Source organism: Sturnira hondurensis, unplaced genomic scaffold, assembly GCF_014824575.4.
Source record: "Sturnira hondurensis isolate 20B ecotype Veracruz unplaced genomic scaffold, ASM1482457v3 Scaffold0019006, whole genome shotgun sequence".
In the NCBI taxonomy this organism is placed as follows: domain Eukaryota; kingdom Metazoa; phylum Chordata; class Mammalia; order Chiroptera; family Phyllostomidae; genus Sturnira; species Sturnira hondurensis.
The window spans coordinates 10,309,299-10,334,606 of NW_028091637.1; the positions used below are offsets into that span (position 1 = coordinate 10,309,299).

The 25,308-nt window shown below is 50.8% G+C and overlaps 1 protein-coding gene across 1 annotated transcript in view; it reads right to left on the reverse strand.

Annotated features, from left to right (window-relative positions):
• GLB1 (galactosidase beta 1) overlaps positions 1 to 25,308 on the reverse strand; it is a 75,810-nt gene that overhangs the window by 37,574 nt on the left and 12,928 nt on the right. Inside the window, exons 2-10 of the mRNA XM_037070869.1 lie at positions 16,870 to 17,039; positions 14,784 to 14,934; positions 14,195 to 14,255; positions 12,977 to 13,071; positions 9,998 to 10,178; positions 7,499 to 7,557; positions 6,161 to 6,282; positions 6,023 to 6,063; positions 1,351 to 1,463 (exon numbers count right to left, since the gene is read on the reverse strand). Coding sequence (XP_036926764.1) covers positions 1,351 to 1,463; positions 6,023 to 6,063; positions 6,161 to 6,282; positions 7,499 to 7,557; positions 9,998 to 10,178; positions 12,977 to 13,071; positions 14,195 to 14,255; positions 14,784 to 14,934; positions 16,870 to 17,039 — 993 coding nt within the window. The remainder of the gene's footprint in view (positions 1 to 1,350; positions 1,464 to 6,022; positions 6,064 to 6,160; positions 6,283 to 7,498; positions 7,558 to 9,997; positions 10,179 to 12,976; positions 13,072 to 14,194; positions 14,256 to 14,783; positions 14,935 to 16,869; positions 17,040 to 25,308) is intronic.

Sequence of the window (25,308 nt, forward strand, 5' to 3'; positions counted from 1 at the left end):
AAGCTGACAAAAAATTAGGAAGGGTAACAAAAATATCGACAGTCTCATTGGTACGCTTAATCTAATGAACACTTATACAGATTATATACAACAAGGATAAAACCTAGTCTTTTCAAGAACACATGGAGTATTTGTTCACATCGGTATATTCCAGGCTCTAGGATTAGGTTCATTGAATTTTTAGGGATTGGTTTCATACAGACTATGTTCACTAAACAGGTGCGAATATGTTAGAAACCAACAAACTAGACAAATACTCATGTTCAGTAATTGAAAAACCCACTTCCCGAATATTTCAAGGGGCAAAGAGAAATCAAAATAAGCATGTTTAGAAGCAAACTATAACCCATTTATTACATATTAAAACTTATCAGATGGAGCTACAGCAGCACTTGAAGGAAACGTATGACCCTGAGTATTTATACTAGACAAAAAGAAGGCCAGGTTAAAAAGCTAAGCTTCAAACAAAGGAAGGAAGTAATAAAGATAGGAACAGAGAGGGCTGAGAACAGACCTATGAGACAGCTTGGGCATCCTCACGCCAAACCCTGCAGTAATCAAACCCGTGGTCAGAAGTAACCTGAGCGACATTTTAACCATACGTTTGAAAGTTTAATGAAATAGACAAATTCTCGGATAAGTCTGGATCATATTTGCTGATATGTTTCATGTACTTTATTATATAGATTTTGACACTTACACTTAAGTTGAGACTAGAGCATGCATAGAACAACAAAAAAAACCCCAAAATAGTCCATACCACTCATACCATTTATAGGCAGAAAAACCTGTGTTTTTATAACTTCAAAACTCAGGTGACTGAGCAGAAAAACTGTGGGTTTTTTTTAACCCACAGCAGAGACAGGAAACCCCACCTGAGTGCTGTGGACGCCTCAAAAGGTCACAGCATTAGCAGGACGAAGCAGTTCAGGCGGCAGCAAGCGCTGTCCCCAATAGCTCACACTGGCACCTTGCTCCCCATGCCCGCGGGTTTTCTCCCCTACGCTTTAGCTGTTTATAGGGACACGCGTTTTCTCACCTTTAGTATTAATAATAGTAATGGCTACCACTCGCTGGATAACATGATGCCTTCATGGGTTGTTTTTAATCCTTATGGCACAACCAGGGCTGCTGGTCCAGTTTTACCAGTGAATGGGCTAGTGGAGTAACCTGTTCACAGGCTCAGTCTTCACCAGCCAGAGACCAAGGCTCAAGGCCAAGACTCTCTGATGTCTCCCTTCAGCTGTCCCTTGAAACCCAGAGGCTCTGGGAAGCTGTCCACACAGCACAGGGAGGCCAAGGCAGGCTCTGCCTGAGACCAGCCCGCCGCAGCCCACACAAAGCACCCACCTTCCGAATAACATCTCGCACAGCAAAATACTTCTCAGTGAGGTCTCCCGCCTCGCTCAGCGGGGCGTCATAGTCGTAGCTGGTGGGCTGTGCTTGGTAGGGCATGTTGGCCCCTAGAAGACAAAAAACGTGCCACTAGTTACTACTAAAGACCCTGGCCCGGGACAAATTCTTTGGGATCCATGCGCTCAGTGTTATGGAGGGAGAAAATAGAACACACGTTTGAACCAATTGTTAAGCAACACAGAGGTGCCCTCCTGGATGCAAGGTTTAGAGAAATTAGTTTCCTCCTACAGGAAGCCCTTGCTAAGCACCGTGGAGCCCACAGAGCATGCTCCCCATGCCCTTTCTGCAGAGTTCACGGTTCTGACATCAGCAGATACCCCGGCCGCGGCACCGGCAGAGCATCTGAAACTCGCTCATCGCGACCAGTCATGGCAGGGCTTATGGCACGACCCGCATCTCTGACAGTTTAGTCCTGCGATCTTCTTCATGACCTTGAACTCTGCAGCTGAGAAAAGGTCAGTGGTGGAGACACGGGTGACTTGGCCAAGGACAAGCAGAAAACAACTGAGGGTCACCAGACTGAGCAAGGTGGGAGATGGCCGTACACACAGATGAACCCACAGAGTTCATCTGTGAACTCCAATATAAGGTTATATAACCTTATATAACCTTATATTGGAGTTCACAGGTTATAATCCAATATAACCTAAGGCCTTTGCAAAGACTGAGCGGGTGCTGGGGTGAACTCCTTACGTTGGAGTTCACAGGTTATAATCCAATACAACCTTAAGGCCTTTACAAAGACTGAGGGGTGCTGAGGGGTGCCTCTCGCATCCCCCTTCGGGACTGAGGCACTCACGTGTCCCCCCAGCCGCTGGGAGAGTTGGCTGCTGACGGCGCTTGGGTGTATCCCTCTCTGGTCACTGGCCTTGGCTGGGCTGCCTTGCTGACGGTTCCAACCCTCACGGGTTAGCGCCTTCCAACAACTGACCGATGTGGGGATATAAAAACTCAGCCCCTTTGCCTCCAAGGACCTTCCCAGCCCCATCCAGAGCTCTGTGTAGATCAGCTGAGCCACTTTTGAGTCCACACCACAGCCTAGTGTCTCCCTCGGCTCAGTCCTGCCCCTACACTCTCTCGCAGGTGTGTCCGTGGGCCCCTCAGAGCACAACCCAATCCACTTCCTGCTGGGTCATCTCAGAGTCTGTTTCCCTGGGAATGCAACCTGCAAGAGAGAGCAACAAATAATGCCAATGCCCTGTGTCCGCAAAGACTCAATGATTGCTGAGGGAGCGGAATCTAGAACAGAGGACCCCAATCTTGTCACACATGACATTCACAGGTGGGAGACTGTGTGCAGTATCGGGCCATGACTGTCCACCAGTACTTAGAAAACTCGCCCAGGAATGAGGTCACGTGGAAAGCTTGGGAGCCGAGATTCCCAAACCCTGCCGGAGATGCTCAGTCCGCAGCTGTGGGCGGGGACCTGAGCCAGACTGCCTCTCCAGCAGGCTCCCAGGAAACACAGACGCTGCTGTCTGTGGACCAAAAAGGCTGTGCCACAACTTTCTCTTCGACTCTGGCGGCATCTGGCCATGTAAGGGCATGAGAATAAAGTTATTTTAGAGAAATCTTATATCCAACCTAAGTTCTAAGTAAACGAGGCCCCAAATCTGAGGGTTCACATATGACTTAGTAACAAAGTCCTTCAAATGGTCCCAAGGCTCAGAATGACGGAGCCACCCTGGGCGATCTGACAGGTGGTGGCCTAGACACAGGAGCGGGGCCGAGTGAAGGCTCCTTTTCATTAGCTCTCTGCACAGAACCTGCATTTACAAATGCCTAAACCCACGGAATGGATTCAGTCATGTTACTTTCTTATGAACCAGAGACAGCTGCCTGCCAGCAGGTGCGCCTGCCTCGGGGGGTACAGATGATAAAACACATCCTTTGTCGTGAAAGGCAATGAAAAAGAAAACCACATCCCTTTTTGCAAGGAGCAGATCTTCTCCTTTGTGGTCCCTTCTCTCGTTCTAAAGTGGCAGCGACAGCGACGGTGCTGCCCCGTGTCTCTCACTTGTATGTCTCCCTGCACACTTGACACTGAGTGCACCTCACAAGTGGGTGTGGCCTCATTGCAGGGGGGTGGGGGGGGGCGGGGGCAGCCAGAGCTGGGACCAAAGAGGAGCTCTGTCAGTTGCCAAGTTGAACAAGGGTGACTTCTGGAAGCCACCTTGACAGGCCAGGAGAACCAGGCTGGGAAGGGGGTTAAAGGATGGACTAGCAAAGTGAGTCTTGGCTCTAACAGCAGAATCTTCCTTCGGAGGTTTTCAGGCCGCCAGCCTGTCCTACACAAACAGGGCCAACTCAAGCCTCTTCTCCACATCAGGGGGCATGAGGTAGGAACGCGAATAAACAGCAAGATTTACCCGACCTTGGCTCCCCGCATGCCGTGAGACGCACAGGGCAGCCTGGAGCCTGTAGGAGCCCCTCTCACAGGTGGGGACACACACAGGCCCAGAGCACAGCACACACACTAACACGGCAAGGGCACCTGACCTTGGGGAGGACAGGTAATGAGCTCATGACGTTTAGTTCTGGCAGCTCTCCCCAGGGAAGCTGGCCTGAGGAACAGCTGTCGAGAAGCAGGCGGGCTCTCCCCGAAGAAAGCAGGCCACTCGGCAGGTCAGAGGGGCCTGGCACTCACAAGAAGAGCTGGTCTAGGGGCAGGCACAGGGGTTTCAGGCTGCAAGGGGTTATCCCAAGGGTGGTGACCACCAGCTCTCCAAGGCCTGAGTTTGGTCCAGGCTCCACCCCCTGCAAGCCAAAGGTTCCGTACCCTGTTTCTCTTAGCTGGAAAGTGAGTCGGTAATCGTAGCCCAGGTGAGACTGCTTTGAGGACTAAATGGAAAAGCCGAGGTGGAAAAGAGCCTTTTATTAATTGTGGCAGGGAAAGGAGCAAGGGAGAAGATTAAAGGCAGGTTCTATTTTTCTCAGTGGTAGTTTTCATACTATTATTTTTAAAAAGAACACTGTATTGTTTTAAGTAGAAGAGTAAGATATTTAAAAATCATATCATGAATAGTAAAGTTCCCAGGTACATCAGTCTTCATTCCCAGATTGGATGATTGCTCTGAATTCCTTGAACGGAAGCTAGGTGGAATTCCTAGTTACTGAATGCAAAGGGCATCCCGGAGGGTTAACTGTTTCTAGCAAGAAGACAGAGACACACGGGGGTGGTCTAACACTTCATTTATCAACCTTGCCCATCATCTTTCAATCAACGGCATTTGAGTTTCGCGACACCTCCACTTCTTGGCTCTCTAACCATTGTAGTAACATCAAAAATATTGTAAGCTCAGCCTTCTCCCAGGCCACCCCACCCTGCACAAAATGGAGCAGTTCTGAGGAGAAAATTCATGAAAAGCAGATCTTAGCAGAGATCTTAGGAGATTTAGATTCAGAGAGAAAAATGTGGATGTAGAGAGAGGTGGGGAATGAGGGCTAGAGAAAGGCCAACCCAGCATGGAGTGTCTTTGTGAAAAGTAACAGCAATGAAGAGAATTGTGTCACCCTTTTTCTTATAAAAAAAACAACAACAAAGAAATAAGACCCTACAGAAAATGTAAAACAGCGCAGCCACTTTGGAAAATGCTACAGCAGTTCCCTCAACGTAGAGTGAGGAACTCCACCCCCAGCATGGAAATGGATTCAAATAAACACGGAGACATCAATGATCATGCATTGCGCGGAACAGCCAAAAAGTGGAAACAGCCCGATTCTCCATCAGCTGGCGAGTGAATAAAGAACACGCCGCGTACCCACACAATGCAATGCTGCTTGGCAGTAGAAAGGCACAAAGTGCTCCCACATGGATGGACCTTGAAAAGATTATGCCAAATGAAAGAGGGTGCACACAAAAGACCACGTACTGGGTGGTTCTATAGATATGACGTTTTCAGAGTAGACAGACCCACGAAGAGGGAGTGAACCAGGGGCAGGGAGGAGGGAGAGTGGGGAGTTTCTTGGGTTTGGGGTTTCTCTGTGAACTGATGAAAGTGTTCGGGAATTAGATTGAGTATATCACAAAGTTGTGATATACTAAATACCACTGACTTGTACACTTGAAAATCATGAATTTTATGATATGTGAATTATATTTCCACAAAAAAAGTTAACAAATGAAAGACCACAGCAGAGCATATACGCACAAATGAGCTAGAGACTGACTGAGGCGTGCCCAGACAGCCGGTTTAAGACAATAAATGCACAATTTGTGATCCTTAGAATTAAAAAAAAAATAAAAATGGCTCTGGCTGGTGTGGCTAAGTGGATTGCGCACCAGCCTGTGAACCAAAGGGTCTCTGGTTTGATTCCCAGTCAGGCCAAATGCCTGGGTTGTGGGCCAGGTCCCCAGTTGGGGTGCATGAGAGGCAACCACACACTGAGGTTTCTCTCCCTCTCTTTATCCTTCCCTTCTCCTCTCTCTAAAAATAAATAATAAAATCTTTAAAAAATGTATACAGGCAATTCTTATATATCTGAAAATATAGGAGAAGACAAAACAAAAATAGAAAATAAAAATTATCTGTAGGCACAGCCCCAAATCAACCACCAGAAACCTGTTAGCATAAGCTTCCACAAACACATATGAAATTGCTCTTACCATTCCAATAGGCAAAATTGGTCCCGCCTACAAACATGTACCTGCAAAGAGACAGGAGAATAGACAGTATACTTCACTGTGAGCTGACAGCTGTGGGGGGGGGGGGGAGTGCCCTCCCCTCTGGAAATTAACACTCACAAATTCACGTTCGCTCCGAGGGCAAGTATATCCTGGAGGGAGGACACTACTGCTTCAGTCTTGACTGTCGAGTGAGGTTGGCCCCAATGGTCTAACCAGCCAGTATAGAATTCAGAATTGATCTAAAAAGAGAAAGGGACATGGAGCTTAGGATAGAGTCATGACCTTCAAATGCCGGGGTTACTGCCCTGTAACTATAGCCCCAGATTCCCCACCATGGCACAGGTAGAAGGGGGAGTTGATATTTGCTGCTCAACCCGGGGCTGGGGGACCAATGAGGACTTCCAATAATGACAGCACTGTCCAAGCTCGGTATTTAAGCACTGGTAACATGGTGTTCCTGCATCAAAATTTTGCAGGTTGACTTAAAGTGAGGTCACCCTGGCCCAGTATTCTACAAGCAGGCTCCAGGCACTTCATGTTTCTCCTGGCCATTATTACCCTGCTGAGCCCTGGGTCTGGAGAAGGAAGAAGGAATCTGGATGTGTTCTGGGGCCTCCTCATCCCGGGTAATAGCTCCATCCAAAGGCTATGAGTGTGGGTTCTGCACTGCTCGCTACGCAGAGGCCAGATTCCAAAAAGGCTGTTTTGTGCAAAGGTCTACAGACAGGGGGGTTGCCTGACCTGCTGCAGAGAAGGCACAGGACGTAAGCCCCAAGCTGGGCTGAGTCACAACAAACTGAATGACGAAGGAAAGAGCAGAGTGCTGGATTGATGGACTGGACGCGCCTTCCTGGGCCTTGTCAGCACTTCCTCCTCCTCCTGGCTGCCCACACTGCACGCCACAAAGCCCAGCACCTCGACGTGCACTCAGCAAACCTGCATCCCAATGCCACCTGGTTTCCCGTCAGCAATGCAGAATCTCAGGCCCCACCCCAGCCCCAGTAGGTCAAAGTCTGCATTTTAACAAGACTCCTACATGATTCATAAGCACACTGAAGATGGAAACACGGACCTGAACTCAGATCCTGGCCCTGCCCCTCTCCAGCTGCACAACCCTGAGCGAGTGACATGTCCCCTGAGCCCCACTGAAAACGGAGACGATTACGCTAGTTATGAGACGATAATACCACAACCAAGATGAACAGGCAAGAACACCGAGCCTGGTGGGCGGCAGGACGTTCACGTCAGTCCCCATTCTGTTCCACCCCAGGGCAGGGCCTCAGTTTCAAGCAGGGGCATTGCTGCTGCTGTCACTCACGTGTCTGGAAGGCTCTGTCCCCAGAGCCAGAAAAACCAGGGATCTGCTCCCACCCTTCTACAGCACGTAACCTCTCTCCCGGCAACTGTGATGAAGTTGGTACAAGCAGTCCCTCCACACTCACTCCCGATTCTTACCAACGGTCCTCTGGGCTCATACTTCCTCTGGATTAGAAAAGCATCCGTGATGTTGGCACCTAACATGGTCAGAAGGAGAAAAGGGGTCAGTTGTGGGAATGACAAGAAACTCCGTAAAAAGAGCCCTTCATAGGACTTGAACCCTAGGCCCCAGCACTCCCCCACACTCCCATGGGCCTGCAACACTCCGAGGCCAGCTTGAGGCTGCACTCAGACCAATGGATGTGTGGGCACCACAAAATGTTGCTTCCTCCCTGAGCAGGTCCCCATGGCTTCTCGTGGCTGCATGGCCTTGGGAGTTCGCTTCACTTGCATCTTCTTCACCTGTGTGTTCCCCACAGCCTGGACTTGTCTCGTGCAAGTCTCTTCACATGGACATCTGGTTGACCCAGCCGTTCCCCACAGGATGGGCCTGCTCTGAAGATGCTTCTCTGCAGTCTCCACAGTGCCACATGCAATAATAGTGCCACAAATATTTGCCCATTAATCAATGGATCAAAGGGATGAAGGGGTCTAATTGCGTCTATCCCTAAATAATGGTGTATCGCTGAATTTTAAGTTGTACATCATCAGCTACTTGCTCTCCATTCTTCCTTCTGGAATGTTCCTTAGGATGCCTCTCTCTTGTCTTTCCACATCTTCTCTTCTCCTTTCTCTAAAAAGAGGAATTTCCCCAGGGAGAGGTCATGGCTGCCTTGTGTTAGTGAAAGAGTGAGCACGCACGGTGTCTCTCCTAACAGAGTATAGGATGCTCTCGTCCCAAACTTCACAGCATCATGAACTTCGCAGCAGGCATCTCCGAGCAGAAGTGATACCGGCCAAGACCTCTTCCATAGGACCCCTTGCTCTCAGATGGCCCTTGGCTTCCCAGTAGGACCAGCTTTCTGAAGAGAATGTGCTGATCAAGAAAGAGTATAATTGCATTTGACCTTCTGGCTGTGAATTTCTCACCATCCAGCATTAGGTGGTGTTCAGACCTTTAGTTCCTCTTCTCCCAAGTCTCTCCCCTGACCTGACCTCCATCCAAGGCCCCGCTGCCACACGGACGAATGAAGCTGCCACAAGTTCACCTGCCCCAGGTTCACGGGCCTTGCAGTGGTCTGTCCTTCAACCCACAGGCAGCAATCCCGCTGCCACCCCACCTACAAATAATGCTTGCGGCACATTCGTGACACCCTTCCAACAGAAAACGCTGCAACGGGAGGTGTGCGAAGGCAGGAGGAAACCCGCACGCCACTTCCTGTGCAGTTCTTTGGAGACGAGTTATTGCATCACCAGGTGCTCTGAGCAGTGTGCGTGTTTCTAGAAACACGTGATCCACTTAGAGCCAGAAAGAATTCTTTCCTCTTTTGGTAATGCAGAAGAATCTCTTCAAAGAATGCAATTACATCCTTCTCAGGAGAAGGAAAGTACGAGACGGGCAACCTGCGAGGAGGGTGTCATCCCTCGGATGGGAGAGCGGCATGGTCTTTACGCTGTTTGAAGAACTTATTTTGCAGTCCTTTGCGAACAAGCAGCAGAGAGGAGGCCCTTTGCCCCCATGCTTCCGTGCGCTTTTCTAAGAGCAAGGGCCGCCTTCCAATAAACACAACACGCACGTTACAACCCAGGAAACTAACGTGGCCACATCACTATTTCCTAACTACTCTACAGACTGCACGCAGATTTCAACAGTCACAACGGTGTTCTTCCCAGCAAAAAATAAAGTGAAGGGCGGTGGCCAGTTCAGGGTCCTTTTCGGAATCGCACGCTGCTGTTCATGTCCCTTATGAAAGCTGTTCTCGACCTAAATGAAGACTCTCCTAATGATAGCCAGAAGCTAATTATATCCAGAAGCATCCTAGCCATGCTGCCCCCCAGCCCAGCCCCGCGAACTTTTATTTGTGGAACCTCTGCGGTTTACATGGCACTCACGAGTCAGGCAGGATGAGTTTCGTAGCATCTACCAAACCACCTCTGGCCCACGAGAGTTCACAGGGCCCCGACTTATACAGAGAAGAAAGCAAGTTCCTGCCCTCCAGGGCTGACAGGCCAACACCACCCAGCCAGGGGCTGACCTCTGAGCTCACTGTGGCCAGGACAGGGCCCCCAAGCACCCAGCCACGATTGGGGGGACACGGAGAAGAGCAGTGTGTCCCAGCTGGAGCCTGAAAGACGACGGCTTCAGGGTCGAGATTCTCACAGCTGGCACAGCTGCTGGGCCCACCAGCCCCGGAGAGAGCGGCGCTCCAGGTTCAAGGCTAGCTCCGCCAGCACTGAACACGGAACTCTTGTCCCACAGACCAGATCGGCGTCAATAAAGTAACCTTAGCAATGGAGGGGGGTTTATCAATTACTCTGTTGCACCTGTTACTGGATAAAGGAAAACGTGAGGAATCCTACTCGGCGGCCCCATGCCTCTTCACATGGCAGCCGCCCAGAGCAGCTGGCTGATGGCGCAGCGAGGGCTGCACCCGGGGCCGTAACCGAGCTTCGTGTGACCCCAGCACACGCACCGACCTGGTCCGAAGTCCACGGTGGCGTACAGCCCCTGCAGCGACCCGCACTGCACGAACTTCTCGTTCGAGCCGTCGGTGGTGAACAGGATCACGTCGTTTCCCAGGTGGTCGTGGAAGCGCTTCTGCAGGAAGCGCAGGTAGTCATAGTCACAGGCGAAGTAGCTGCCGTACTCGTTCTCCACCTGCAGGTTAAAGGGAGGGAGGGTAACAAAAAATCCAGAGATTCCAGTGTGGTCATTCTGATGAACGTTGTCGTTGGGACAGAATACCTGAGCGTCTGTTTTGACATAACAAGGTTCAAAGATTGCTAAAAACATCCCTGGCCCTCAGTCCTCAAAACCCATTTTCCAAAAAGCAGCTCAGCGTAAAAACGTACCTCTCCACCCAGAAACAAGAAAACTTCACCATGTTCGGTTTCGGGCTGTAGTGACATTCTTCACTGTGACAGATAAGAGGTCTTTCCAACGTTACATGAATAAGACCTCCCCACGGTATTAGAAATATTGGAAAATGGATAAACAATGAAAAGAATATGGAAAAATCACCCGTTCATGTTATTACCCAGAGATAACTGACCACCATAAGCATCTGGCATAGTCTTCCAGACACGCACACACACACAGAGCAAATACACACAAACACATGCACAAATGCACGGGGAAGCTCCAGGCTGGGCCTCCGGTGGCATGAGAGCTCCGAGGGCCCTAACCACCCCTGGGCGGGGATCGGAGCCTGCAGGTAGGTATTGTTTCAGTCCTGCTGGCTGACAGGGCTCCTCGGTGGCCTCTTCAAACTCTCTGGGCACCATGAGAAAACACCAGCCTGGTGAACTGAGAAAACTCATCCTGCCGCTCCTTAGCCTGAATGAAGACAGAGCTACTGACGTTTATAGGAACGCCCACCCACGGAGGCACTGGTGACCGGTGCCAGCTTCTTTCTTATCTAATCCAGCTGCCGCCGTTCAATTCCAGAACAGAAGTGACTAGAGGTACACCTGGGCAGGGACAAAAGTAGACTGACTTCCACAAACGCTCCACAGACAGAGGCTCTAGCTGCTTGTTCCGAGTCAAGTGGATGCCAATGGAGTGAACTGGGAAGACTTTCGAGCCAGGAGGACCTACGGGAACTCGCAAAGGACAAGAGGGCAACCACGAATCTAGAGTGTCAACACTTTTTAATGATGTGAAAAAATGCTTATGACATAAGAATAAAGAAAAAAAGGGCCCTGGCTGGTATAGCTCAGTGGATTGAGCTCGGGCCTTTGAACTAGAAGATCACGGTTTGATTCCCAGTCAGGGCACATGCCTGGGTTGCAGGCCAGTTCTCAGCAGGGGACCCACGAGAGGCAACCATACATTGATATTCTCTCCCTCTCTCTTTCCTTTCCCCTCTAAAGATAAATAAATAAAATCTTTTTAAAAAAGAATAAAGTAAAAAAAAAATAGTCAGGTAAGAAACTGTCCATACAGTATGAACTGACTGTAAAAAGAAAAATTTAAAGGTGTTGAAAAAAATTTAAGAAATTCTCTCCCCAAAATGTAAAGAGCTTTGCTCCTGGCTCTGATGTTTAAATGCAAATTATGGGGTTTTTCTTATGTTTTTTTTTTCTGTATTTCCCAACATCATGTACTTGTCCATTTGGTGGCCAGGTGGCACACAGATCAGGTGGGGTCAAGGAGGGTGGACATGTAAGGGGGAGCGGAGGAGGAGGGAGCCAAGTCCGCTGGCAAGATCCACACTTGAGATAAAGGCATTTGTATCTTGAGGTTACCAGAGGTGGTCACAGAGGAAATGCACCCAAGACAGCCAGCTTTGCTCTCCTCTGCACATTCACAGTCAATTACATTCTCGTGACATTTTAACAGCCAAAGGTACCGAAAAGTTGTGATCGGAAACTGAAAGGGATCCAGGGAGAAGCAGAGACTTTCCCTAAAAATGAGAGAAACTGGAGTAAAGCCGCGATGAAGAGAAAGGCAGAAGACCCAGCTGTGCAAAGACGCACCCAGCTTGCAGACTGAAATCTGCACACAGGAAACGGGCTCCTAAACATTTAGCCAGTTCAGGCTCGGGACAGAGGGGGGCGCCGAGTGCTCCTTGTACATCCCTTTGGGGGCAGCGGCCTGGCTTTTGTCGGCCATGCATGTCAGGGTGGATGCCCTGGCCAGCTTGCCCTCTCATTGCTCCTTTGAGCTATTGGAAGGGCAAGGGAATGGCCATGCCCACAATGACAGTCCCTACACAAATGTCCATAATTCGTAAGAAGGAAGTCTGGCCCATGCTCCCTGAGGGAGCGCCCCACTGCACCTTGGCGCTGTTCCAGGATCCAGCTAGTTCGACTTGACTATTCTTTCCAATAAGAGGATCCACGGTGGATAACCAGTGAACACGGTTTGATGTTTTAAGTTAAGTTTACAAACACCTACATTCGTTGCAGGTCAAGCAAACACCCCAGAAAATACCGTTCTTCACAGAGTGACATACGGATGGGAGAAGGACAGTGGAGGACAGGAAGCAAGAAAGAAAACACAGTGGCCCCAGTCCACCACCTCTTTCTGCACCAGTGTGAACTGGCTGCCCACGCAGGGCGGTCACCGAAGTGGCTGGGTCTGTGCCACATCCTTGCAGCCAGAAGGCAACACGGGACGAGAGAAAGAGACAGGCTACAGCGGGCCTGGGGTGCTATGCTGATTCTACCACCTACCAGCTGGGCAACCTTGGACAAGTCCCTTCATCTCTTTGATGTCCTTCATTTAAAGGAGACAGTGGTTGGAATAGTTGAATAGCATGTAAAGGGCACCCAGGAGAGAGTCTGGTGCCCCGCAGGCCTTCAGAAATGGTAAAACCTTCCCCAGCTGCAATTTAAATGGAAGCACCATCTGTGTCACTGCCTCCTGGACAGACAGACTCAGGCAGCCCGGGTCTGCATCCCCGGTAAACGGAGGGAAGCCTCCCCCGACCGCCAGCCCGTGCTCATGGTTACCTGCACGGTTATAATTGGCCCTCCATTCTGATAGAGGAGGGGCTTCATCTTGGGCAGGATGACCCCCAACCACTTGTCCACCGCTGCGAGGTAATCTGGAAAACAAGACAGGTGTGACACCATCATGCCCCTTTTAGTGCAAAGAGACCCACCACAGTCTTATGACCCAGGGGCCAGCCGCAGAGATTGGCATGTGCCGGATTCGACTACGACCTTCTGAAGTGGGGTGACTGCAGGCCCTAAGGGTCAGACAAAAGTTGTCTTGCAAGGAGCTGTCTCCTCCGATGAGCTCTCAGTGGACAAGGACCAATGCGCCTGGTATCTGTCCCTGTCACTAGGACACAAAGCCTGGAGCACAGGAGGCACCCTGCCAGTGCGCATTAAATGAAGAAAAGGGTGATCGAATGGTGTGTTCTCCTCTCTGTCACAGTAGGGTTTTTTTCTTTTTACAGTTAAGTTCCAAGAAAGGTAAATATACACTGTCCAATGGCGATGATAAGTACATCCTCACAGAGTTGCCTCACAGATTCAATGACATGATCCATGTGAAAACACTGGTAATAATACCCTAAGAGTGCAAAACGTGCGGGGAATACACGCAGAGGGAAACGAGCATTCCGCACACCGCGCCGGCTCCTGGCCCAGCGAACTCAGTGGGATCTGCTCCGGGACCATCCGCACCACCACCACCCGCAGAAGAAACCGGACCCTTCAGAAGACCCGTGCGGCGCGTCAGGTTTCCAGCGAAAATAATTTCTGGTAGTTCACAGAGATGAGAGAAAGGGCCTGTCATTTACATATCACCCTGCAGAAGGAGACCGAGGACTGGAAAGCGTCGTCGCAGCCACCCAGCGGTCCTGGGCCCCCGCGCCAGACCCTACGCCTGCCCTGCCGATTAGCTAGATGCTCTCGCCCGCCCTGCGGCGTCCTGTGAACCCGGGAGGAGAAAGCGTTCAGATCAGCGGGTCAACCACAAGGAGGGCCTGATGCCAATTCAAATTTCTGTGAGTCTGTCAGCGAGATCTGGTCAAGCAGTTCAAGAAAGCTTGTTTCCTGCACATTCCCTGTCTGGTGTTCTGCGTGGACGATGGGAAACACTGGCACTCGACTTTCGGAAGCGTTTGCACGAAAGTGCCCCGTCCTTCCAAACACCCGAGTCCCCGGGCCTAAGTCGCCTAAGCTTTCCTAAGTTCTCTGGAGACGTCTGCGGACACGTACCTGGATCAGACGACCGGAGCACCATGTGTTCCTTCTCTAACAGCCAGGCAGGCAGTCCTCCCTCCGATGGGACAGAAAAAAGGGAGCCGTTACAAGGTCCATGCCCGGAAAGGCACCCGGGGAGTCAGAAATCACTAGCAGCTGCGAGGAGGGGAAAGTTTCACGGAGAGGCGGCATTGGGGTTGGGCTCTCTGATTCGGGAACTTCCGGGGGAACTAGAAATTGCATCATCGTGGTAAAAATACGGTGACTCTTCACGAGTGCCAAGTTGGGAGAATCACAGCCGTTTACATAGACTGTTCGACTGAATCTCACAGCTACGCCGTGAAGCAGACCGAGCCCACACACGCTTTCCACAGCGAGGAAACTGAGTCATGTGAGCGACTGCCACCAGGAGGACCTGGACTCATCCCTCTCTGCCTGGGCACCTCCTAAGGGTAAAAACGCCTGCACTGGCCACAGTCACAGGCCCCGTGTTTTCTGGAATTAGCGAGTGACTGAAACTGCTGTGATTCCCCCCGCCCCCCACCTGCCAGCCCACCCTCACCCTGCGCACCAGGCAGGCAGAGCCCTGCCAAGCCACGCTCACCATCTCCCACTCCGCGCAGATGTAGGGCCCAGGCCGCAGGATCACGAGCAGCTCCAGCTCATGGGCCAGCTGAATGAAATGTTCCACATCACGGTCCTCGGAAAACTGGTACTGGCCTGGCTGGGGCTCGTGAAAGTTCCAGGGCACGTATCTGCCAAGACACACACAGCCCCTCCCTGGGAACAGCTCAACCGTCCGGATGCCGGGCGCGCATTTCCCAGCGTCTGCAGAACGGCCAACCTGCAGGGTGCGCACGCAGGCCTCTCCCTGAGGCAGCCTCTGGGGAAGAGGCCTCGTTCTGACCTTCCACAGCAGCTTCCCAAGGGGATCGGGCGTGGGGCGGGGACACTTTCACCTTCACGACCCACAGAGAACGTCCATTCCTATGTACTGCCTGACTTTAAAAAAGGTGCAGAATTACACGAACACGAATTATTGCTATGTACCGATTGTATATATGCCTATGTGAGGCTTACGAAAAATGAAAATATCTGTGCTAGAGTGGTGAGGTGTATAGTCAGTGTCGCTTCACGACGGGGCAATGTTCTGAGGAACGCACCATCAGGCGATTTTTGTCGTGGGGCAAGCACCAGAGAGCGCACCCACGGTAGACCTGGGTGGTCGAGCCCCCGGTTCCTAGGCTACAAAGCCTGTACAGCAAAGCCACGCAGAGTGAGATCCGGGATGAGAGAAAATGATGCAATCAAGAGCCACGAGAGGTGGGTGAGGCTGCCACCAGGGTAACGGGGCATGCTGTTCTACGGCAAACTCTTTTTTAAATAATAACTAAAAATAGTACACTCTGAAATAACAGTAGAGCCCTGGCTGGCATGGCTCAGTGGACTGAGTGCCAGCCTGCGAATCAAAGGGTCACCGGTTTGATTCCCGGTCAGGGCACATGCCTGGGTTGTGGGCCAGCTCCCCAGCTGGGGGTGTGCAAGAGGCAATTGATTGATGTATCTCTTGCACATGGATGCTCCCCTCCCTCTCTTCCTCCCTCCCTTTCCCTCTCCCTAAAGAGAAATAAATAAAATCTTCAAAAAAAAACAAAACAAAACATAGGTGTAAATCTTTGACCTTGGATTACGCAATGGCTTCTTAGCTGTAACAGAGAAAGCACAGGCAACAAAAGAAAAATTAGAGGAAGGACCACCATGCAGGAGGTAAAATGACAAAAGTCCCTACCAGCTACCCTGACTGCCTACAGCATGGAATATAAATTTAAATATGAAGCCACGCCTGGTCATCAGAAAGGTCTCTGGTGACCCTGGCTTGCGTGCGTCCTTTTGCCACGCTCCCATGGTTGCAGGGGTCCCTGGAACTGACGGTCTTCGTCCCCTTGAACACGAGGTTGAAACTATACACAGGCCCCGTGGCCTTAAACCCAGAACAACAAGTGGGGTTCCCCCTAATTTATCTGTCCCAGGAATCTGCCTCTGGGTTTTCTCGTTCTTTGTTTTTGCGAAGCTGTTGGCAGTTCACATCAGCGGCGTCAAAACCAGAGTGGCCAGCCACCTCAGTTCCTCCTAGTTAGTCACCTTGCAACAACAGAAGAGAAGAGATGAGGAGAGATAGCTATTGGGGTGATTCTATAAGTCCCGGCTATAGAGTAAACCCAGAGAACCACAAAGACGGACTGGGTTTCAGGAATCTACCTGATGAGGCATATGCCCCCTACGAGCCGAGAGAAGAAGGTATGACTGCTCACAAACACCCTTCTCTTCGAGTCCTAGCGGGACCTCTGGCTAAAAACATGTGCTCGGGAAAGCTGCGTTTCACCGACTGTAAAGGGGAATGAATGGTTAATGCCTTGAGGAAGTGGACTCATGCCCCGCACAAGGCGAAGGCTTCCTCATCGTTACTTCCCTTGGCCTTCTGAAGCTGGCATTCACTTTATGATTTCTGGCAACGAGCTTCCAGGCTGGAAGAGGTGATGAATTATCCAAAGAAGGGCCAGTGACAAGCCCCTCCGGAACACCAGACAATGCTCTTTCTCCTTCTGAGCAATGAGATAGTTGCATTGAGAAGCACCCGCCCCCCGGGGTGAGTCCGGGCCCAGGTGCGAGCCCAGGGCCCTCCTACTTACACCTGGATGGCGTTCAGCCCGGCCATCTTCATCTTCAGCAGCCGGTCCTTCCAGTAGAAGCGGGGCACACGGAAGTAGTGAACGCTGCCCGAGATGTAGCGGAAAGGCTGGCCGTCCTTGAGGAAGCAGTTGCGGTTGTAGTCGATCGTGAACGTCTTCTGGGACACATTCTACAGGGCGAGAATGAGACCGCATAACTGTGTTACTGGTGGGAAATGAGTTTATTGCAGTGTCTAGGGGAAAAGAGTTACCTGAGACCCACATGGGGACCGGGTGGTGAACTTTATCGATGATGTAAAACTAAGGAGTTCCTGTCCTGATGTCCCATCTCCACCCGCCCCTCCAAGGAACACGTCCGCTCTGGTCTTCAGTAGGGCCAGTATGAAGGCCACTGCCCAGAGTTCCGGCTGCACATGAGAGTTCAATCCAGTCCAGCATCCGGCTGGCTTAGCGTGTGTTTCCAGCTGTGGTCCACTGCTGCGCTGTGGTCTTCAGGCTCCGCCCCCCCCCGCCCCCGAGCCTACATGGGGGTCCATGTGACCATGGGCTGTGTGGTTGTTAGGGCAACGTGGCTATGGAGAGAGGACGTGTGAGTGCAGGTCACGAGCAATAAAGAGAGAGAGAAAAAATGCTTCTTTGTTCCCCGGAGATTGTATCAATGTGAGCTTGGAAAAGACCGGCAGCTTTTTAAAAATGACCGCTCTCCCAGGGTGTCATGGGCTTTGGAGGGGTCTACACCCCCTGGTTAAGACTGACAGGCCTCCATGGTGTAGCACCTCCCCTCAAGCCCCCAGCAGTCTGGTACCAGAGGGGGCAGGGAGGAGCGTTAACCTCCTTGGTGGAGCACAGTGCTGTGCTCCCACGGAGTGTGAGAAGCTGCAGCTTCCTGGTGAGGCAACCAGGCTTCTGCCCCCCCGTTTATTAAGCTCAGTGTCTAAGTTCCTTTGTCCCCCCTTTCTCATTAACAATTAATTAAATCCCGACGGTAACACTTGCACCTTCAGCCTTTTGGAAGTGGACAGTGACCACGGTAAGCGACTCCCTGCCTGTTTAATTGCATCACGCGCTGACAGAGTTCATGTTCGGTTTCTGGGCTCTAGAGCCAACCACGGCCAAGCCGGGCTCCCTGCGTTTCACTCAGGAAACCGAATCCCCAAGGAGGCCCCCCCCCACGCGGGATTCCACGGAGCTGAGCTCGCAGAGTCCAGCCCCGCCTTGGCGACCAGGGGCGCAGACACAGAAGTCGGACGCCCACAGAGGAAACCCTGCGGGAGGTGACCCAGCTCTTGGTCACCACACCCATGTGCACACCTCCCTGGCTGCGGCTGTGACCTGCCGGAGCGCCGCGTGTACCAGAGCAGCAACGTCAGTGGGCAAGAGAGTGAAAGTCTGAGGCCCCGAAGCCTCATCCCAGGTGTTGTTCTAAGTTCCACGGTGACCTGGGCCAGTCCCTCAGCCCTGCGACCCTTCACCCATAAACGTGCAGGATGTCAGACGAAGTGAACCCTAAAGTGGTATTTTCTACCTCGTCGGCTGTGACCCGACTTGTGAGTCATGAACTCAGTTTAGATGACGGTGCTAATAAAGGAGAGAAGAAAATAGAGTGTATTGCATGTAGTAAAGACAAGTATTATTTTATGAAACTTTTATTGTATAATGCATATATACAGAATTGCACATGTGTACGTCTCTATAGGGTTGTGATACAAGGTGTAGTTCTAGCAGTCAAGTCAAATTTCAACAGACACTTTTCTGGTGGGACTTCAGAAGCTAGACGCTAGGACCTGAAGGGGAAGGGAAGCGCACAAAGGGGAGGCCAACAGTTAAGTGGAGGGCAATACTGCCCTCTAGTGGATGAACAAGGCAGCAACAGGCTCCAGGTGGCAACAGAACCGCGGCTACCGTCATTTCACTGTTGGTAAGATTTGTTGAGTATTTCTAGGCTCTCAAAGGTCTCGATAGGAACTTTTCTTAAAAGCCCCTTTTCACGGCAGCATTACAGTCAGTGAGAGCTTGGGGGTGCCTTGAGGTCACATCTGAAGCAATGGCGGGGAAGTGTGTGTCCTAGATCACACATGGCCTGAAGTCCGAGGGCATCAAGGCACTGTGACTGCATGTCGAAACACTCCAAGTAGATTGCTTTGGGGCAAATGGGGAGCCTTCCTCATGTCAATTAGAGCGACCTCAACATCAATTAAAAATAAATAAATAAATAAATAATACCTAATCATAAAATAATCATTTTCATATCGATTCATTCTTCCAGGAAACCAAGGCTTTAATTTCCATTCAAAGGCAAGATGCCCCTAAAGAAACTCACAAAATACAAAATTTATTTCATAGATGAGGTGCCCCAATTTTGTAAGCATTTTTACAGCCTATCTATGACAAATTGTCAAGTAAGGGTTTCCCACAAGTCCTGTGAGTCCAAAGCAGGCTGATGAGTTGGGGTAAGGAGTAAGCCACTTTGGGCAGAACTGGGGAAAGGAAAGGACCGTTTGAAGCCCTTCTGTCTAGGAGGCGGAGTTCAGAAAAGCTGGAGAGGAGGAAGCCAGAGGCGATGTTGGCAGAGTGTGGAATCTGGCCTTTGCCCCACACAGCACCGCACCATCCCTGTAGGTAAAAACCACATCCAAACCCAGCCTCAACAGCTCCCTGTCATCCAGCTAGAAATACTATCGAACACCTGCTGAGTAAGCACAGCGCGCACAGCCCATGGGAAGCTCCCACCTCACAAGGCAGAAACCCAACAGTGAACACAATGAGGCCTAGATAGTAAAGATAAGAGCTTCACATTGTGTACACCTTAAACTTGTAAAATTTACCCATCAATTATATTCCAATAAAGCTGGGGATAAAAAGGCTTCCATCAGAAAGCTACAGTGGTAATACATGACGTGTAATACATGACATGTAACCCAGGCAAGGGGGTGTGGGGGTGGGGGCAAGTTTCCCAGAGGAAGAGCCACCCCAAACTGTGGTTCTCACCCCAAACTGTGGTTCTCACCCTTGGCCGAACACCAGAAGCAATTGCACATGCTTTTAAAAATAGCAAAGTCAGGCCTCACCCGGCAGACATTGGGATTTTAATCGGTCTTGGGTGGAGCCCAGGCATTGGTATTCCTTAAAGCTGCCCAGATGTTGTAGGGTGCAGCAGGGTTGAGAGCTACTGGCCTAAATGAAACCCTAGGATGGAGAAGAGTTCGCCGAGGGGAACGGTGAGGCAGGCAGAGGAAACTGTGTGTGTGTGCGCACGCGTGAGCCTGGCAGACGGGGCAGAGCAGGGCAGGAGCCACGGACCTCAGTGCAGACAGAGCGTGACATCTGCTGACACAGCGCCAGGCTGGGGCCAGATCGAATGAGCCCTGAAGTTGAAGTCCCGGGCCTGGACTTAACGCTAAGAGCGGTGGAGAACAGCTTAAAGAAAAGAATGATCGCATCAAGCATGTGTTTTAAAATACTCAGGACTCTGGCCTTTTTCTAAACTGGCAAAAAAAAAAAGCAGAGACAAGGACCACGGCAGCGATGGGAGGTGGGCAGTGGGCAGGGGGAGGACCCACAGGACAGGGGCTTGGTTAGGTGTAGGACACGGGGCTAACCGCTAGAGGCTCCAGTGGCCAGGAGGAAATTTTTGAACATTATTTTTAAAAAAGAGAAAGAGAGACTTAAGAGACATTGATTTAAAAAAAAAAAGACTTCAAGGATATTAACACCTATGAGTCTGTAATGATATACTGGGGGAAGGAAATTCACGGGTCACCTTTGAAGATTGCTAGATCATTCATTACTCTAAAAAATGATAAATAAAGGGAAGAACCAAGCTGTTTATTTCCCTTTCACATCAAAACTGTATTTCAGGGTAACTGAACAGTTGACAGTGGAAAATTCTGCACAGAGTTCTTTTTTTTTAAAGATTTTTATTTACTTATTTTTAGAGAAGGGAAGGGAGGGAGAAAGAGAGAGAAACATCAATGTATGGTTGCCTCTCGTGTAGCCCCCCACTGAGGACCTAGCCCACAACCCAGGTGTGTGCCCTGACTGGGAATCGAACCTGTGACCCTTTGGTGCACAGCCCACACTCAATCCACTGAGCTACACCAGCTAGGGCAGAATTCTTGCTAATACATGCAGATGGAAGAGCAGACGCTGAAAAACACCCTTTTCTAACACTTCGTAAAATAACAATTTTAAGCCAAATCATCAGCGGATGGTAAAACCAACAGCAAGGTGGATAAAGAAGGGACCGGGCGGATTCTGGGTGATCCCTCTGCTCCAAGTCAGTCTCGTAAAAACGAAACAAGCAGGCATCTCTGAACAGGAAGCACGCAGCCCCGCCTAGACGCAGTTCCCTTTACTGAACCTGAAGCCAGTGAAAGCAATAAGGCAAACCCAAAATGTGGGGCATCCTGAAAGTCTGATGATAGAGTTGCTCTAGCAGACTGATGGTATTGAAATAAAATCAGATAAAACAATTGTGCAAAAACAAAAGGGCACGTAAGAAGCAACAGCTGAACACAGTGTGGGGGCCTGGTTTCGATCCCGACTCTACTTGTAAACAAAACCAGGCTGACGTAGAAAAAAATTGAACACAGGCTGGGCATTAGATTGGATTAAAATAATTATTGCTAGTTGTGTTGGGGATAATGGTGGCATGGTGATGACACAAAAGAACGAAACATTCTTATCGGAAGTATTTTAGACTGATTACTGCATCTGAAGTTACTATAGACCACATGTACAAAGAACAAAAATAGTCGAGAGTATTCAGAGCAAAACGGACCATCGTTGAAGCTGGCTAATAGATGCAGGGTATTCGCGTTCTCTCTCTCTGCACTTTTGAAATTTTCCATAATAAAAAAGCATTTTAAACACGCAATTATCCTTTCCACAATTTTTTCCCAGTGGGTGTACTTATAAGCATACTTTTTGTGGTTCTTATTGCAACACTGTGGGAACCAAATTTCCCTTCAAAATAAAGGCTTTTTCTTGGTTACAAGAGACACAAAAGCATATGGTCATGAAAAGACATAAAAAATGTTCATTGCAGCTTTACTTCTAAGTCCAAAATTAGAAACAACCAAAGGTCCGCCGATAGGAGAATGAGTAAACAAACTGTGGCATATTTATATGGTGGAATACTACTCAGCAATGAAAAAGGGCTACTGGCATTTGCAGCACTATGGACAAATCTCGAAAATGTTATGCTGAGTGAATAAAAGCCCTGCCCCAGGGAGTCCAGACTGTGTGGACTTATTTATATGAAGTTCTGTAACAGGCTAATCGAACCTGCGGTGGGGAGAAAATTGGGACAGGTGTTGCCTTTGGGGCAGTGGGGACAGGTGTGGCTTGGGGAGGACCATGAGGGACTTTCTGGGGTACTGGTCGTATTCTCCAGCTGGATGAGGGTTCCGCACCATTCGGGTGGATGCATCGGTCAGAACTCATCAAACGGCGTAAGGACAATGTCATTGTATGTAGAGTTTACCTTAAACGGGAGAAAGAAAGCTACAAACTAATATTGCCCTCTAGTTCATCATACGCATGCTGAAGTGTCTGGGGGTGGGGGACGAATCGATGTCTGTACCTTACTCTGAAATGCATCCCAAAAAATAAGGCATATTGGTGGATAGACGGAGGGATGGGTTGATAGTAATGTGTTAATGCTCGAATTTGGAGGGTGGGTATATAAATCTCTCAATTCTCTGTGTGTCTGAATTTTTTTCCTAGTGAAATGTTGATACAAGTAAGTGGACTGAGGAGTAAATTATGGTTTCTATGGTGGGTGTATTATACATGCATGTACACACGCATGTATGATGAAGTATTATCTCACTCCCAAGAGTAACGAAGCACCCCACTCTTGCCATTATGAAAGCTCTCCCATACAGAGAATAAAAAGAGAAAGGAGAGAACCCTGTTTTAACACAAGCTTGAGTCTGTAGCAGCTCTTGTGGATAGTCCAGCATGAGCTCGGTAGCCTTAGTGAGGGCAGTGTATCAGCTCAAACTCACACCTGAAGTTTCTGTGCCTTCCTGTCCCAACACCACGGGACCCTGCTGTCCCAGGGGCCCAGGAGTATTGGGAGTCCATGCCCCCGGGACACCCTCAACCAGCCAGGCTGAATAACTGCCGTCTCCGTTTTAGGCAGACAGTCCCGGAGACACCTGTAATACTTTCCAGAAGACCTGGGCAGAATCAGGGCCATTGCTTTTGCTTCTCACCTGTCCCTCATTTCCGAGCTCTGGAGTCACTCCTAAAACCACCGGCACCTGAGCCCATTTCCTGTCATGCATCCAGAGAAACCCAGCTGGAGGCAATTGGTCCCAGGGCGGGCCCACACGGCAGTTCCTCAGGACCTGAGTCTGCACCTGGTCTCCCAGATATGTCAGGCAGCAAGGACAGCCCTGCAGCTGGTGCTACGTGGGTGGTGACCACGCAGGGCCATGCATACCAATGCTAAGGCCCTCACCTGGGCCGGCCTGGGAGGAGGTACTGGAAAGGGAGGGGTGGCATCTGCACTAGCTCTACCGGGAATGGGACGTGGGAGGGACTGGGACTGGTCATTGGAAGGGCTGTGAGGTTGCCGGGCTTTTATAACAGACTTGAAAGCTTTGAAGAGAGAGATTGGCCATCCACTCCGAGCAGTCCGTGAACACACGAGGCTTCCACAGCAATGATCAGAGACCTACATTTCCTCCCGGAAGAGTGAGGCTCGGGTTTAACCACGGGAACACTGGGAGTCATCCTGAGGGCCTGGAACACAAAGCCGGAGGGAGATGAGTGTGCTGACTTGGTGCACGCTCCCTGACGTGTGAGTCAGCGTCTCCGTAAAGCACCTTTAGTCCGTGGCTGTGTGGTTGGCTTGGCTCCCTGAACCTGGTCGTGACACAGGCCCACAGGGAATGAGCCGTGGATGCCAACACTGCACCGGCATCCTGAGGATGCTGTGAGATGCTCGCGGAGGTGGGAGTGTAAACCTGGAGCCCTGACAACCTGCTTTCTGGCTGTGGTCCCCGGGACATCCTTCCTACAGGGGGGCAATGCAGCTGTGGCGGGGAGCCCGGGAAACCCGAAGAGGATGCTGTCCTCTGTAGGAAAGTGGTCACAGAAGATGCTGCTGCGGCCCTGGGCCCTGGCCCATTGTCACTGGGGATGACAAGATGCTGACAGACAATCAAAGGGGGACCGCGTGGCCGTCAGGAGCAGATGGGTATAATCACCATGAGGCCAGGCGAGGCCAGAGTGGCGGCCAGGTGTGCTGACCCACAGTGATCTTAAGCAATGGCTCACAAACCATGGCGTTCCTAGAGGGTGAGAAGGTTGGGCAGCCAGCAAGGGTGTGGCTCATCGTGTCTAACAAGAGGAAAACAAGTCATGAACCCATGAACAAAAGGCTGACTGTCGGCCACTGCAATTGGCAAATGGGTCCCTTCCTCTGGCCGCCAGCTCTGGGACGGCTCTGACAAACAGCCAGGTGACTGACCAGAAGGTTGGATGGACCCCCCCTGGGGGAGGGCCCTGCAATGCCAACCCAAGCAACATACACACAGCAGTCCCCCAGTCCTCCCCCGATGGGACTTAGGGAACCTGTTCCTCAGGGGAGTGGCCAATGGTCTGGGCCAGTACTGATCCCAGGGGACCTGAAATGCCATCCCCCTCCCTGCTCACTCTCTGGGAGCCAGGGGCAAAAGGGAGCCTTGGCCCAGGTCCTTCTCACAGTGGGTCGGACAGTCAGAGAGACCCCCTGATGGTTATTTCACAGGTCCTGGGTACACGCTGGGATGGTTTTACAAAGCAACCCCCAGAACCCTACCACGAGCAAGGGCCATCACGGAGGGAAGGGCCACAGGGAAGTCCTAGAAATGGACCCCATCTCCACTGGAGAGGAATCTGAAGCAAGACCACAGTTCCCCCTGAAGTTGCAGACAGAGTGCCTCCTCCACCGAGACTCACAGGCCACCCCATTCCAACGACTTGCGAGCCCCAGTGAAAACCAGACAGATCATGGTGGACGAGGGTGGCCACCTACTTAACTAACCAAGAAGTAGCCCCGGGGGCAGCTGCCCGGTGGATGTACGGCTACTGGAACATCAGCACAGCCTTTGGCCTTTGGTTTGTGGCTAACATTTTAGTCTTTTCAAAACTATCGATAAAAGGGATCAAAAGCAGTTTGTAAGCGGCCAGGACAGCAGTACACACATATTTGCTCTTGCCCCGGGGCCCTACTAACTGCCCCGCTTTCTCCCGGGAGAGATGTGGACCGTGAGGGCCGGCTGCGGGCTGCCCCGCTGACACCACGCCACTTGGATCTGGGGAGCAGTAACAAGTCTCGCACCGAGGGGATCAACCTGGACAGACGCAGCAGCAGCAGCATCCCCTAAGAGAGCTTCCTGTTGATGACTGCCATGGTCAAGGTTACCAGGGAAAATCCACTCCATG